General features: G+C 56.7%; 1 protein-coding gene across 4 annotated transcripts in view; it reads right to left on the reverse strand.

The window, feature by feature from the left end:
- Positions 1 to 2,182: 2,182 nt before the first annotated feature.
- Def8 (differentially expressed in FDCP 8 homolog) overlaps positions 2,183 to 15,426 on the reverse strand; it is a 15,789-nt gene continuing 2,545 nt past the window's right edge. For 2 of the 4 annotated variants that reach the window (XM_023705167.1, XM_023705168.1), the window contains exons 2-11: positions 14,319 to 14,452; positions 13,730 to 13,827; positions 12,254 to 12,403; positions 10,940 to 11,081; positions 9,537 to 9,701; positions 8,894 to 9,021; positions 8,653 to 8,766; positions 7,025 to 7,105; positions 6,236 to 6,376; positions 2,183 to 4,430 (exon numbers count right to left, since the gene is read on the reverse strand). In XM_023705167.1, coding sequence (XP_023560935.1) covers positions 4,023 to 4,430; positions 6,236 to 6,376; positions 7,025 to 7,105; positions 8,653 to 8,766; positions 8,894 to 9,021; positions 9,537 to 9,701; positions 10,940 to 11,081; positions 12,254 to 12,403; positions 13,730 to 13,827; positions 14,319 to 14,442 — 1,551 coding nt within the window. In that variant the 5' untranslated portion in view covers positions 14,443 to 14,452 and the 3' untranslated portion in view covers positions 2,183 to 4,022. Of the gene's footprint in view, positions 4,431 to 5,906; positions 6,017 to 6,235; positions 6,377 to 7,024; positions 7,106 to 8,652; positions 8,767 to 8,893; positions 9,022 to 9,536; positions 9,702 to 10,939; positions 11,082 to 12,253; positions 12,404 to 13,729; positions 13,828 to 14,318; positions 14,453 to 14,882; positions 15,271 to 15,426 lie in introns of those variants that run through there. The other 2 variants (XM_023705169.1, XM_004644981.2) reach the window with 2 other exon arrangements.

Genomic DNA, 15,426 nt, shown 5'->3' on the forward strand with positions numbered 1-15,426 from the left:
AGGTGCTTTAGACCACTGAGCCATCTCACCAGCCCCTAAGTAGGTGCTTTAGACCACTGAACCATCTCACCAGCCCCCTCAGAGAGTTTGTTGTAGGACCCACAAGTACCCAGGCACCTACAGAATGAGAGGGCCCCACACCAGGACAATGCGGAGAGCAGAGGGAGAGGGCTCCTACCTAGTGGCTAGATCCCGAACAACTGGGGCATCAGAACGAGTGAAGGCTTCTAGGCCATGAGGGAAAACAGTGACTTGGGCAAGCAGATGCTTTGCAGTAAATAGATGAACTTTTTCCATGCAATGGCAGACGGAGTGATAGCTAAGTCCTAACTGGCATCCTAGTGGAGTTAGACAAGAGCCATCAGTGGAGGCGTGAGCTGCAACTGTCTGCACGGACCTTGTAGTTCCCTTCTTAATGACAGATAAACAGGATTCCTGTGCAGCCGTGGGGAAGCCTGGCACGCACCCGCTCGGCCACGCCGCCAGTGGCAGAAAGCAGCCTCGTGTGCTGTGCTTCCTGGGTGCACCAGACCACTGCTGTCAAGTCCTGCCAGAAGTGGGAAGCTTGAATCTAGCATGGGACAGGCCCAAAGGAGTTAGGGAGGGGACGTTCTTCAGTATAAGTACTTTGGGAGGGCTGGGGATAGAGCTCAGCGGCACAGTGCCTGCCTGGCAAGTGCAAGGTCTAAAGTTTAATTCCTGGTACAAAAAACAAAACACTGTGGGGGCTGGGGATACAGCTCAGTGGTACAGCATGTGAGGCTCCCGGGTTAAACTGCTACCACCAAATAGTGTAGACTGTTCAAAAATCTAGTGTTTTGGGTTGGTGAGATAGCTCCGCAGTCTAAAGTGCCTGCTTAGACAGGTGCAGGGGACTGCAGTTCGATTCCCGGCACCACATGCCACGCCAGCCCCATCCTTTTTCCTTGTCACATTAAGGAAAAATAAATGGAGCACAGTGGCACATCCCTGTAACTCCAACAGTGACAGGCTGAGGCGGGAGGATCACAAATTCTAGTCCAGCCCGGGCAACTTTGTAATTTAGCAAAACCACCTCAAAAAGAAAATAGGTTGGCGGGGGGAGGCTGGGGATGGAACAGTGAAGGCCTTGGGTCCAAGCTCCACATGGCAAAAACAAAAGCAGCTGAAGACACTGGGCAACCAGATGTAACGAATTTGGAGGAGCTTTGCAAACTGAGAGACCCAGACATTGTGTGCTGCAGGAGTTCCAGGTTCTGTGGCAGTGCGGATCTGCTTTGCCACTTGCTCCGTGGCCGACAAGAATGATCTCTGTGGAGTGGGGGGAGGGGGTTAGAGAAGGGCACACTCTGTAGTAAAGGAAGATCATGTCTGCTAAGGCCAGAGAAAAGCATGTGTGCCAGGACAGAGAAGCGAACGTGGCAAAATGTGTTACCACGCAGGAGTTCCTGAGTGGGACAAGTGGGCGTGTTTTCACAACTTTGCTGTAAATCTTAATGGTCCAAATACAGTAACAAGGCCAGACCTGGCAGCTCACTCCTATAATCCCAGCACTTGGGTGGTGGAGGCAGGAGGATCACCTGTGAGTTCGAGGCCAACCTGGGCTATCCAGCTCAGGGCCAGTGTGAACTGCAGCCTGTCTCCAAAAAAAAAGTTTAAATGGTCTAAAAGGGGGCAAAATTGCACCCTCTGTGTAACACCCAAGGCGCAGCCTTAGTCACCGAGTTGTGGCTGGAGGCCCACCCCAGCCAGGCCACAGGCCTTCCCGCCAGCCTCTGGGCACTAGCAGCTGTGGGCTCTGCTCCTGGGGCCAAGTCCTAGGCAGCTGTCCTACATGGACTGCAATTGGCAAGTGTGTGGTGACCAGCCACTTCGGTGCTATCTAGGTTCGTGAGACGATCCTCATGACACGGGGACTCCGGAGATGCAGCTTCAACTTGCTGAGGTGCTCTGTGTGCTACGCACAGTACCAAGTGCTTTCTCAGTACCCCGGGACCCACGTGGTCAGCCCATCTCATCAGGATGAAGGCAGAGAGAAATCAACTCCTCCCCCGCACTGGGGAAGGCTTGGGCTTTGATCTGACGCCACCGTCAGTGCGTCTTCCCACCCATTTCTAGGTGTTGCTTCACCCCAACCCTAAGCCTAGCACCAGCTTACAGGAGCAGAACCTCTGCCTTGGTCCAGATTCACCACGCACAAGTGTCCAGAGAACACAAGTTTAATGAGGAGACTGCGTGTTGTCATGACAGCGCCTTCCTCGGGCCAGCTGGCGCCTGCGCTGCGGGATACCTTCTGTGCGCTCTTCTAGGAGGAGCCGGCCGTGCAGATCGGCTCCTGTCCGGGTTTTCCTACAATTCTGTGGGCTGATGGGAGGATCCACACGTGATTCTGTTCAAAAACTGTGTCATTGAGAAGGGACAGATAAAGAAGTATTGGGGAAGAAGGTCCTGGGTGGGTTTGAAAAAGGGACCGAGGGGCCAGGGACATAGCTCAGTAGAATAAGCGCTTGCCTGGCAAGCGCAAGCGCCTGAATTCAATCCCCGGTTCTGCCAAAAATAAAAAATAAAAAAAGGGACCCAACTCTTTGTCCAAAAAAATACCAACTTGACATTTTCTGTGAACACAGTAATTTAAAATGGGCTACTGTGACGCTGACAGCACAGGGTGTGGGAACAATGGTGATAATCTGTGCCGGGCGTGCGACACATGCCTGTGACCCCAGCACTCAGGAGGCTGAGCAGGATCACCGTGGGCCCGAGGGCAGCCTGGCTACACAGGGAGTTCAAGGCCAGCCTGAGTTACAGGGCAAGACCCTGCCTATAACAACAACGGCAATGTGTGTGGCAGAGACGTGATGCGGTGATGGGAGATGGGCATGTCTAGGAGCGAAGGAAATGACATTTGGCTTGACCCACATTCAGTACCACAGCGGAGGGGAGGCAGAGCAGGCTGGCCACGGACTGAGCCCCACTTCGCTCCTCACAGGACTCGGCCAGGGCCCCTTCCACCAAGGCAGGCCGTACCATGCTCCCTGCTTTTAGAGGGGGGGTCCGAGAAAGCAAAGAGCCTGCCGAAAGCACCTGGCACGGGGCGGAGAGGAGGCGCAGCTGTTGCATCCGCTCTTCAAATGCCTCAGTGAGTTCAGCTGCTTCCTGCTGGTGGAGTGACTCATGCTGCACTTGGCCAAAAGCACGGACACCCACATGGTGACATCCCCTGGCCTCTCTGCCCACTGAATGTGTGTCAACAGCTAAGCTCAGTCCGGGGCAAAGAGGAAAGGGGCAGACAGATACCAGCGTCCTCTGCTGTCCAGAGATGGCCCTTCCCACACCCCCACCACAGCACCTGTAAAGTGCAAACAACGAGGCTGTGTGGCTCCCCTGAAGTCCTGCAGCCAGGCTTTTTCTGCAGGGGCTCCAGGCCTTCTGCTCAGGGCTGCACTGAGTAAGTACTCCATGACACCTAGCCCAGAGGCCACTACACCCTCCACAGGCACTGTGGCAGCACGACAACTTTGGTCCCAAGAAATGCCACCCAGGCCAACTGCAGTCAACCCTCTTGCCTGACTTGGCACCTCCCCCAGGGACACGATCCCTGTGGAGCACCTGGAGGCCAGGACAGCTGTGTGGGAAAAGCCCGTGGCTGCCCCGCTCAGAGCACCAGGCCCAGGTGGGTCAGGCCAGAGCAGGAGCCAGAGCTGGGGTCTCCAGCTGATCAAGTTCCTACGCGCCTTTCTCTGCTCATTGTACAAAAGCCAGGAATCCCACTGGACTGCCTGCCTGAGGCCAGGGCAGGTGCGTGGGACACAACTTGAACATGCTTGACAGGGACCAGTAGAATCCCCCAAAGGGGCTGGGAGGAACGGGAGCCTAAACCATCATCATGGCAGACTAAACTCAGGCTGTGCAGTGTACGCAGGTGGCTTCTGTGGGTCTCACTCCTCATCGAAGCCCTCGGGGGTCTCAGCCTAGCCAGTGGCCACAGTGGGCTGGATGGGAGCAGGGGTATCTTCAGGGCCAGAGGCCTGGGGTGGGGGAAGGGGCTATGCTGTGAGGGAGGCCAGAGGTCCTCCTTCCCTCCCTGGTGACTCACCCAGCTCACGCTCCCCAGGGGGGTTTACAGTGGCCACATCACAACCCCACAAAGTGGCACACATGGGTACTAGCCAGATGCAGCCGCCCCAGGTCCCAGCAGGTGCCCCAACAACATCGGTCCTGATGGGCACTGCTGTACCTCCTCTGTCCGTGGGATGTACCCCAGGGGTCTCTGCAGCAGAATGCCCTTTCCTTGGCAATGCCAGCCAGTGCATGCCAGATGACAGGGGTGCCTGGCACTTCCAGCAGCATCCTAGGCATTCACGTCTGGACCAGGCTCCTGGAAGACAGACTGCTTCCTCAAGTTGAGCCGGGCACACTTGGGGCACGTGGTCGAGTTGTCGTAATAGCAGTCCCTACGGGCAGAAAGACAGGTTGTGGTCCACCTGTGAGACCGCACCGCAGGACTCCTCCAGCCACCCGGGTTATTCCCCACCACCACTGCACGGAGGCTTTCGCAGCCCTTGCTTGCATCCAGGTGTGATGAGCTCCAGGCCCACAGATGGCAGGCACTCATCGGGAAGGCGGTGCTGGCCTCTGCTAGAGACGCCTCTTATTCCCCAACAGCCCAGGCGGGCTCCGAGGTCTTCACAACTCCACGTCACTACTTGTCCATCACCACTGTGGAGCTCCCACTCATGGTTCCCCAACTGTGTCCCAGGGCTAGCGAGTCCGCACAGCGTGTGTGCACTCTGCAGGCTTGGTGGTGGCACGTTTGAACGTGGCAGCACTGGTGAGTTTCAACAGAAGCTTTTACTACACCCCTTTCTGTAACCACCTGCTTCACAAAACTGAGATTTCAGCAATTGCCATGATAAACAGGCAAAGATCAGTGTGGACAGAAATGGGTGGTGGTGTCGAGCACGGCACACGGGTTATTGGTCAGAAACTGCTTACTGACAAATTATGACACTCCTCCTCTAAAGAACATGTATTTTGATTCCACAGAGCCACCAAATCCCCAGGGAATAAACCCTTTTAACTTTTCTTGAACAAAGTACTTAACAAACAGCAGTGTTAAGTTTTTTGCCCTTAGCAGCACTTGAAAAATGTACTGCGACAGAGCGACTGCTCGGAAGACAGCGATGTGCAACACAGCACCACCGCTGGCTTCCTAACGTCTTGTTTTTAAAATTCTGTACTGTTTATGATTTTATTATTTTTTATTCTCTAGAACCCTGGAACGGACTGGCTCTGTGACTTCACACTAGTGCAGGAGAGAGTAGTGCCAGGCCCAGTGGGACTTCAGGGCTAAGCCACCGAGGCCCAGGCCACTGCACCCCTCCTAGCCCCTGCGGATTCTTGCGCCCAACAACACTGCATTCTTTGGGAGATCTCGGTATGTTGCTCAGGCTGGCCTTGAACTCTCAACCTCCTGAGGAGCTGGGACAATAGGCTTTCAGGCATGTACTACCATGCCCAGCTCCCTAATGGAATTGTTTTTTCTGTCCTGGGGTTTGAATTTAGGGCCTTTGCCTCATGCTTCTTTTAATTTTACATTTCGAGATAGTCTTGTTGAGTCACTAAGTGGCCCAGGCTGGACTCAAACCTCTGGCCCTCCTGCCTCGGCCTCCCAGACTGCTGGGATTACCGGTGTGCCCCATCATGCTCAGCTCCGGTGGAACCTTAGTCCTAGACATCAGGATATAACTCCAGATCTGAGGATCAGCACAGGGCTTGGAAAATCAAGCAGCAGAAGCCTCAGTGCCTGCCTCCTCTCAGGGACAGAAGAGAAGACAGCCACAGCCGGGGAGAAGGGAAGGCGCCTCACTTGGAAGGCGCCGGCCGGCGGCGTCACCACCCAGTGAGGTGCAGGTCCAGGCCACACCCACCTGTGGAAGACGGCTGCGCAGTCTGTGCACACAGACGTGTGGCTGTCGAAGGGGAAGAGCACATCGCCCTCTCTGCAGAGCTCACACACGAAGCCCTTGGCCTGGCACCGCTGGCGGGAGGGAGACACGTGGGCTTGGGCGGGCGGGGGGGGGGGGTGGTGGCATGGGACTGGGTGGGGAAGGGAGCAGCCCTGGGGCTGTGCAGGTGGGGGGCGCTGGCTAGGGGGCACCCTGAGCTGAGCTGCCTCTCCTCCCAATGCTAGCCCTTGGGGCTGGAGGAGGAAGTGTGGTCTCCCCGGCGGGCCAGCATGCAGGAAGCCAGGGCCCACCTCGCAGTCCAGCTTGATGTGCTTGGCGAAGAGCGTGTGAATCTCGGTGAGGGAGCAGCCCAGGCGGCCCAGGTGCACGTCCAGCAGGTCCTGGATGGAGTACATCTCATCGTTCTCCACGAAGTGCTGCCGGTCCTGGAGCTGCCAAGGCCACAGCTGTGACCCCAAGCCCAGGCACAGGCCCCTTTCCATCACCACCGGAGGCCCGCCGCTGGGGGGGCAGCCAGCATCAGTGGGGGCTGCGAGGGGGCCCCAAGGGCAAAACCCAGGAGTGCGGGGCTGGGCGGGACCCTGGGGCCGGGCCACTTTTCCTGTCTGTGGCCTCCTCGCCTTCGCAGGCCCTACTTCTTCCCGCTCTGGCTCTCCCGGGCCCTGCTGCCTCTTGTCCAAGCACTTGCCACCCAGACACCCCACCTGCTTCCTTGCGGGCTCAACCTGAGGGATGCTCTCCAAATGCAAGCTCCCTGCTTGCTGTGCTCACTGCTTCCCAGTGTCTGAGAAGCTCGCTGAACAAACACATCCACAAGCCTGCCCGCTGGCGCTCCTTGAGGCCACCTCCAAGCAGTCTTGTGCAGGCTGTAGGCGGAGCTTGTTTATCTTAGTTCCCCAAACTGGGAACACACTTGTGGATTCTACACGATTGCTTGTTATAGACCTAGTGTTCCTGGGACAGAGTCTAGAAAGCCCCCTGCTCGAAGCGCAGCACACACAGCAGCCAAGTGATGGAGAAAGCTGTGGAGGCGGTGTTCCCGTCCCCAATTCTCTGGCCAGTGCCTCTGGCAGTCTGACCTGCAGCAACAGCCGGGCTTCCATGGCCTCCTTGCACGTAATGAAGTAAGGCTTCATGAGCAGGATGTCCTGGCGCAGCTTCTGCGGACAAGAGCAGTGGACACCCCCTCAGTCAGGACGAAAGAGGGGCAGAGTCATGGGGAGGGCTGAGGGACTGGCCCTTGCAGCCTCCTAAGAATCACGTTCACAGCACCCTCGCCTATCCTCCTGGTGGCGGCAAGCTCAGTAGGGGACGGGGAAGTGGCCTCACATCCCCAGGGCAGCCCAGCCCCGAACCCTCCGGGCACGTTCAGGTTCAAGTCATGGCGCCAGGAAGTGCGGGATCCTGAGGTTCACTGAATGTGCCCAACACACACCATCGTCCATGCCCTCCGCCCAGGTGCCTGGGAGCAGCACCGGCACACTCACTCCATGGCAGGCCCCATGTTCCCGTCACGTCCCACAGCCCCACGGCCCTGGTGGCTACAGCAAGTCAGCTCATTTGCCTCAGCCTCCTCCGTGTTCCACAGGATCGAACCCTTTCCACCCACCCTCAGTGTCTCAGACACACAGCCCCTCCCGCCACCATTTCTAGCCTGACTAGACATGACTGCAAATCGTACTGAGCTGTCAAGCACTTGGAAGTGCCTGGGGCCACTGAGCTTGGAATCTACACAGAAGCAAAGATACAGTACAAAATAAAGAACATCACATAAAACATGATTAGTTTTCAGAATTGCACACTGAAGCTTTTGGACACACTGGGTTATAGAAAATATATTATTAACATTAACTTCATCTCTTTCTTTCTTTCTTTCTTTCTTTCTTTCTTTCTTTCTTTCTTTTTGGTACCAGAGATCGAACTCAGGACCTTGGGCTTGGCAGACAGTACGTATGCCAGTAAGCTAACTACCTGGTATTCTTTTTTGTTGTTGTTGTTGTTTTTGCTTTTGAGACTGGATCTCACTATATAGCCCATGCTGACCTCCAACTTGTGATTCCCCCAGCAGCCATTGGAATGGTGAGATTACAGGCAGCCAGCACCGTGCCAGGACTCTTTTTACTTTATTTTCAAAAGTAATTAATTAGGGGGCCAGCCAGATAGCTCAGCAGACTAAAGTGCCTGCTTAGGCAGAGCGCGGCGGCCTGGGCTCAATCCCCAGCAAACCGTGCCGACCTGCCCCTGGGGCATGCCGAGCCTGCAATTGAGACTGAGCATGGCGGTGTGTGCCTGTAATCCCAGCTCTTGGGAGGCTGAAAACAGGAGGATCACTATGAGGCCGATCTGTGTAGTGAGACCCTGTAGACCCTGGACTAAAAATACAAAAAAAGAAAAGAAGTTAACACTGTCGCCAAGCCGGGCATCAGACCGACACCGCACATATTTCTCCCACCTTCAACCCAAAGGACAGCAGGTGTGGGGGGGGGGAGGTCTGCCCCTCAGCTTGGTTGTCTAAGTGCCTGCTTTATGCTGTGGTTCGATCCCCTGATCCTCAAGCCAAACCAGACCTGCCCTGAAGGCATCCTAAGCCCACTAAAAAACAAAACAACAAAGGATAACAAAGGCTGTATCTCTTCTGGACTCAAACTGCCCTTCCCCATGTCCCAAGAACGCGGCCTCTCCCAGGGAGGACAAGCCCCAGCCTCACCCGGATCTCCACCAGCTCCTCTACATAGTTGAACAGCAGTGGGTTGATCTCCCGGAGCCGGAGCACTGGCCGCGACACCATCAGCGCCAGGTAGCGCATGCTGCAGCGAGACACCTGCGGGGTTCTGAGTGACCACGCCCTCCTCTGGCCCCGCCCCAAAACACAGGACACGCCCCTCCCGCTGCCCCACCCCGACAGGGACACGCCCCCTTCTGCTCTGCAGCGCAAAACCCAGCCCTACCTTACGTGGCTCAAAGTCCCAGTTGTGCACGACGCGTGCGGGGATGACAGCCAGGTCGTTCCAGTGGCAGTGGCTGCAGTAGTACTGGCCGGTATAGTCACACTGTCGCGCCTCGCTGGGCACGCCCCCTGAAGCGTCAGATGGGTCAGGGTCAGGGTCAGGGTCAGGGTGGCGGCCAGCTCCTGCTTTACCTGTCTGCGAGTCTGGCCTCCCTTGCCCAAGGCCAGCGGAGGTCCCAACCTCCCGACCCAGGCCATCTGAGCTCAAACTGCGAGGCCCTTTGTCACAGACTGGGAAAAAGCACAGTGTCACACAGCACAGTATTCCAGAGACCTGCTAATGTTCCTCCACGGGGATTCGTTCAGCAGTTCACTGCCGGGGTTCTCCTGGCCCTGTCCTGATGAGCAAACTAAGGACAGCAAATGCCAAGACAGTGAGACTGCCCCACAAGACCTGACAAGTCACGATAGAGCTGAAATCCAGGCTGCTTCTGGAGGCAGTGAAAGAATGTTACCACTGCCCCTGTCACTTCCCACAGACAAAGTGCAGGGCCTGCCTGTCCTCGGGGCCTTACTCAGCAACGCCTTCACCAACTCTCTCACCACCCTCCCCACGCCCCGCCTGGCGCCTGGCCACCACTCACGCAGAGAGATGGGCACGCGGCACTCAGCACAGCGGTAATCCTGGCTGTCCAGCCCGGTCTCGGGGCAGATGTTCAGCTCGTACTCGGCCTGGTGGCTAACTTTGGAGCTCACGCAGGGCTTGGCGATGAGGTCCAAGCACTTGCTGTGGCAGCGGTAGTAGCAGCCTGGGGTTGGGGGACAACGTGCTCTTAGAAGTGGAGGGGACCCTCAGCCCGGCTTCCCAGGCCCCGTGTCCAGGCCGGCCCAGACCTTCTGGCATGGCCACAGGAGGTCCCCACGTCCCCCTCCCCGGAGGCTCACCTCTCATGTACAGGCTCACGTGTTCCGCCATTCCCACCCACCAAAGTTGAGCTGAGCAAAAGCAATTTGCACTCCTCCGTCTCTGCAAATTCCTTGCCCTCTTCTCCCAGAGATTCCAGCAACATCCTCCCAGGGTCAGACCTACCGTCCAGTCACGCTGCCTCCTCCCTAGCTCCTGCAGTCCAGGTCTTCTGCCCCACTGACCCATCACTTCTCACCCACACGCAGAGCCATCACCCTCCCCTCAGCAGCCCCTTGCAGTTCTGCCCTTCCTCCTTCCGGGAGCTAAAGTGCACCCCTAGGCCCCACCACACTCCCAGGAAACCCCTCAGCCCCCAAGCCCGCCTCAGATGTGTGCTGAACAACAACGTACTCTGCTTCTTTTTTATTGTTGTTGTTGCTGGCAATCAAACTCACAACCTTGCGCTTGCCAGGCAGGCGCTCTGTGGCTGCGCTCTATCCCCGGCCCTCTGCTCCTCCTGAGCACACTGGACACACCTCGACCACAGGGCTCCCTGATCAAAATGTTCCTTGCACAGGCTATCCCAGCTTGCTCCCTGAACTCCAAGCATTTATGTAAACGTTACAAGATTTTTCTTCCCACCCTAAAGTCATTACCATTCTACCCTGACATAATATGGATTCCCTGTCCCTGTTCCCCTTACAATGACTGCCCGTATGTCACACCATTTACCAGTCCAGCTTCTCAGCCAGAGCACTATCCACAAGGATTTTCCAGTCATGGAAGTGTTCTCTCTGTACTATCCAACATGAGAGCGACCAGCTTCGTATGGCGCTGCCTTGCTCTGTAATTTTACAGCTGGGGAGTGATCTATTCAGTGCCTCTAGATTTCAGTATGAATTCCCACATATGGCCAGTGACCACCATTATGCTGGACACTTCAGGTCTGGGTGAGGCCAGGGCAGGCAGGGACCTGGATCTCTTCTGCTTTTCACATCTCAAGCACACAGCACAGTGTGGTCAAATGAAAATCTAGAGAATGTGCCAACGCAGCCCACACTGGGAGCAGAGCTTTGGGCATCTCTGCCCTGCCCTGGGACCTGCACTGCGGCCCAGACAGTAGTCTCGGCCCTGGCCCACCTGTGCAGGTGTACCAGGTCTGAATGAGCCCCCAAATGAGGGTATTGCACTTGTCACAGGTCTGTTTGACACTCTTGCTCTTCTCCTTGTAGAAGCGGTGCTCCAGGAGGACCCGGATGTTGGGCTCATCTTCATTAGGGTCCTGCAGAGGTGGGTCAGGAACGAGTCAGGGAAGGGGTTCAGTCAAGCCCTGCCACCTATTCCTTCCAGGCACCACTTGTCACAAAGCCTGTGCACTTTGGCCCAATGCACATTCCCCTCTCCCTTCAGCAGCAGAATGCTGGTCAGTCAACTGCGGCCAGCAAGACCCCGCCCTGCCCTTCCCAGCAGCTGCTACATGGGTCTGCCTAGGGACCAGGGGCTAGTACGCAGGAAGTAAGTGGCCTCTGCCTGTCCTTCTTTTGCTGACTGGGCACAGACCAAGATATGCTGTGAGGCTCAGGAGGGACAGCAGCCAGACAGGATGACCAGGGTCCCTAGCACCACAAGTTGGCATATGGGCCCGAGACTACCTATGGGAGTTTTTTTTTCACGAAAAAAGTACACACCTACGTCCTCGAAGCCAGTGTATTCTGGATGTGTCTCACCATAGCCACCCCAATGCCAAGGAACAGTCCGCTTCCTACGTTCCCAGGCCCACGGGACACTGTGGTAGCCACACCAAGCAACACACACTCGGGGCAGTGAGAAAACGTCTGTGGGCTTTGTGCCCTGGCTTCCCTCACCTCTTCCTGTGGTCACTTTCAGGAAGCCACCCCTCCTAGTCTAGGTCCCAGCGCTCAGGGGGGATCGTGCCATTGATTCACTGCAGCGGGTCAAGGCAGAACGAGCGGATCACTGGGACTAACTCAGGGTTAGCCTAGCAGGCACCATGAGTGGTCCCTGTGGACCCAGAGCTGGCTGTCTATTGAAGGGACCCTTCCATCTGCACTGGACTGCTGAGCTGGGGGGAAGATAGCTCCACCACAGGGCTACTGCCGCCTGCACGGGGAAATCCTGCACGTGGACAGAGCGGGCACAGAAAGCACACAGCGGAGGAGGGCAAGCTCCCGGGCGCTGGAGACCTTTCTGCTAACAAGCAAGCGCTTTCCTTTCGGTTCCTGCCCACTGCAACCAAGAGGGCCTGGACTAAAAGGAAAACAGCCTGCATGCAGAGTGAGGGCTGCACTTTTCACCCTAGCTTTCTGGATCCCTTTCTACCTCAGCCCCTCAAAGAACAGAGGCCTGTGAAGGCAGCCTTTGGTGGCCCCACTCCTGCTCCCAAGACCAGGGCTGGGCCTGGGCTCCCTTTGCAGTGTGCACACTGGCGCCCACCTTCAGCTCTTGCAGCTTCAGCCGGAGGTGGATGAGCCGCACCACAGCATCCTTCTGCCTCTCTGACTGCTCAGGCAGCTCCAGAATCACCTGCTTGCATTCCTCAATTGCTTGCCGCAGCTGCTGCACGTCAGAGGCCAGGAACAAACCCTGCCAAGGTCGGGGCAAGTGACTGGTCATGCTGCAGCTCCCCTGTGGTGGCCAGGCCTGTCCTCAGGCACACGGAGGCAATGAGCGGACTGCCAGCATGGGCCAGGGGAAGTCCTGGAGTGCAAGCCAAGTCACAGTCCCCACAGCCCCCCTACCACCTCTCACAGGCCTCCGATGACCTGTTTAGGACAGTTAAAACTCCACCTCCCTCTTTCAGAAAACCAATTGCTTTTTGCCTGTGCTGTTTCACTTACTTCTAAAAAGCTTCCCCTTGGGCAAAAGCTGGGGAAATGACACTGACTGTCATAAAGGACAGAAAGTGGCCTCTGGCTAAAAGGCCACACCCTTTTAGCCTGGAGGTGACCACCCAGGCTGTGGTGTCTCCCAGCTCTCTACACAGATCCTGATGCCACCAGGGAACAGGCTGAGCCTCAGAGGTGGGAGGTCAGGCTCAGCAGCTCAGCAGCATCCTCCCTTACACTGGAACCCAGAGATCCAGGCTAAGAGGAAGTGGCCCTTCCCCTTTCCTTGGAGTTCAGACTGCAGCGAATAGGAAGCGCTCAGAAATGTTACAATGAAGATACACAGCACATATAGGTAACAGCAAAACAGGAAGGTCATATTTACAAACTAAAAGTGAATTCAAGCCAGGCATGGTGGCACACGCCTGTAATCCCAGCACTTGGGAGGCTGAGGCAAGAGGGCCTCCAGCCTGAGCTACACAGCGAGACCCTGTCTGAAACAAAACAAAACCTAAGGTGAATTCAAACTGGGGACCTTCTCACTGGATCTTTTTACAGTCCCATTCTACTGTTACTCTGCTTCATTCAAAAGGTGGAGATACATTGTGTAAAACTGAAAGGCTTTCAAACATTCTTGGCAGAGCTCCCCTCTTTCTCCTTCAAAACAAGCCCTCCATGGGACAAAGGCAGAACAGCAAGGGGGCACGTCTGTGCAGAGACAGGAGGTGCACAGGGCCCTCCCCCACCTGAAACTTCATCCTGGGTCTGACGCCAAGGAGAACCAACTTTCACGTCCACTTCACAGAACCTGAGGCTTCAGGGAGAGAAGCCCCAGGACGCCGCCCCGCAGCCCAGGTTGTGTCCCCCTGCCTCCAGACAGGCTGCCAGGTTAGAGGTCAGGGCTATCTGAGGTCCCAGGGATGGCTGCGGTGGGGCTGCTGAGCCAGATAACAGAGGTGCATGGAGGAAGACCGTGCCCAGGTCATGAGATGCCTGCTGCTGTGTGGGAATGGGGTCCCCAGGAAACCCCTGTCCCCTAGCACGCTGGGGCCTAGCCCCTCCCCTCTTAGACCCCAGACTTTACCACAGGGCGGGAGAAGTGGTCCTCAGACAGGCCAAGATCCATCATGCGCTCTGAGCAGCGGAACTCAGGTTCCCCGGCAGGCAGCTCAGGTGGGGTTTCTGCAGGACAGGACAGGTGTGGAGGGTGCCAAGGACAGACAAAAGTCAGCCGTGCCTCCACTCTCACCCCCAGGAGTGGGCAGGAGCAGACCGGGGAGCCCACAAGGAGGGGTGCTCACACGTCTGCGGGTTTGTATTTGAGAATGAGCCCAGGTAGACCAGTGTCTTGTGCAGACAGGAAAGAGCCATTCAAAATGGGAGCTGGAAGGAGCCACAGGCACTGGGGGGCACAGGAGACAGTTGCTGAAACAGCCTGGCTCTGAGGCAGACCCCTCGTGTGTGGGCTTGGGTGCTCTGACAGGCTGCAGCGGCTCCACCGTGAAATCTTGGGGGGGGGTGTTGGAGGACAGGGCAGAGACCCACAGAGCAAGTGGAAAGGGATTTATGGGAAAAAAGGAAACAGCACAGCTCTCCCACGGTGAGAAAGTCAAGATTGAGCTCCATGGAGCGGAAAGGAGGAAGGGGCCCGCAGTTCCCACTTCATCACCCACCTTCAGGGCCAGCATCCAGGACCTCCTGGCCAGCTCCCTGCTCATGCTGCCCTGGCCCAGGCTGCTTGTTGAAGGGGTTGAGGTGGGCCTGCCGGAACCGGGCCAACTTCTCATCATATTCCATAGCATCCCACCTGCAAGGCCACCGTGGCTGGGATGAGTACCCACCCGTGGACCATCTCTTCCTGCCCCTGCCTCTTCCACTCTGAGACGACCCCAAACCATGGCCTGGATCCTAAGCCACTCCCTAAAGCCCCCTGCTGTCCCCACCCAGACACTGCCAGGGCCCTGTCCTTGGGAAAAATCCCACAAGACAAGGCTTGGCCCGTGCCAGCACACAGGCCCTGATTCATCCCGCCAACGGAGCACCAGGGCCCAAGGTCCTGCTTCCCAGCTAGGGCATTCACACACTGGAGACTCCCAGCCCCAGGGCCACTGCACGGAACCCTGCTGGTCACTAACGCCAGCCACACTCCACTGTAAGCCTGCTCCATGCCCCACACCTCTGGGAACTGGGTCCAGCTTCCTGCCCAGACCAGAAGTCCGCCTTTCCTGCCAAAGCACCTGGAAGCTGAGCTCAGTTAGAGTACTCAGGGTGGACACTCCGCAGCCACAGTGACTTGGGCCCAGCATGGAACGAGGGCTCACTCCAAGTTCCAGGGTGCCCTGGGACCTCTCAGCAGCCTGTGTTCTGGGCCTGCACACGAATCCTACTACAGCCTGAGTCACTGCTTGGCTGCCGGCCCTGGGCTTAGCACCTGCCAGAAGCCAAGCGTCATGCCCAGTGCCTCCAGGGGCTCTGCAAGTGGCAAGCCCCACGTCTGACAGGGAGGAAGGGGTGCTGGTGGGCAGGGACTTGCCTCACAGACCAAAGAGCCTTTGGTAACATTTATAGTTATCATGGAGTGCTTCTGTGGTGCTGAGAACTGGACCCAGGGGCACAGCTTTGCCACTGAGCTACAAGCCCAGATTTTTTGTTTTTGCTTTAAAGACAGGGACCACTGAATTGCGTAGGCTGGCCTTGAACTTTTGATCCTCCTGCCTCAGCCTCCTCACGGGTTTGGATTATGGGTGTGTGACCACACCACACCTAGCTGGTAAGATGCTT

This window comes from Octodon degus, unplaced genomic scaffold (genome assembly GCF_000260255.1).
Source record: "Octodon degus isolate 3935 unplaced genomic scaffold, OctDeg1.0 scaffold00215, whole genome shotgun sequence".
Taxonomy (NCBI): Eukaryota; Metazoa; Chordata; class Mammalia; order Rodentia; family Octodontidae; genus Octodon; species Octodon degus.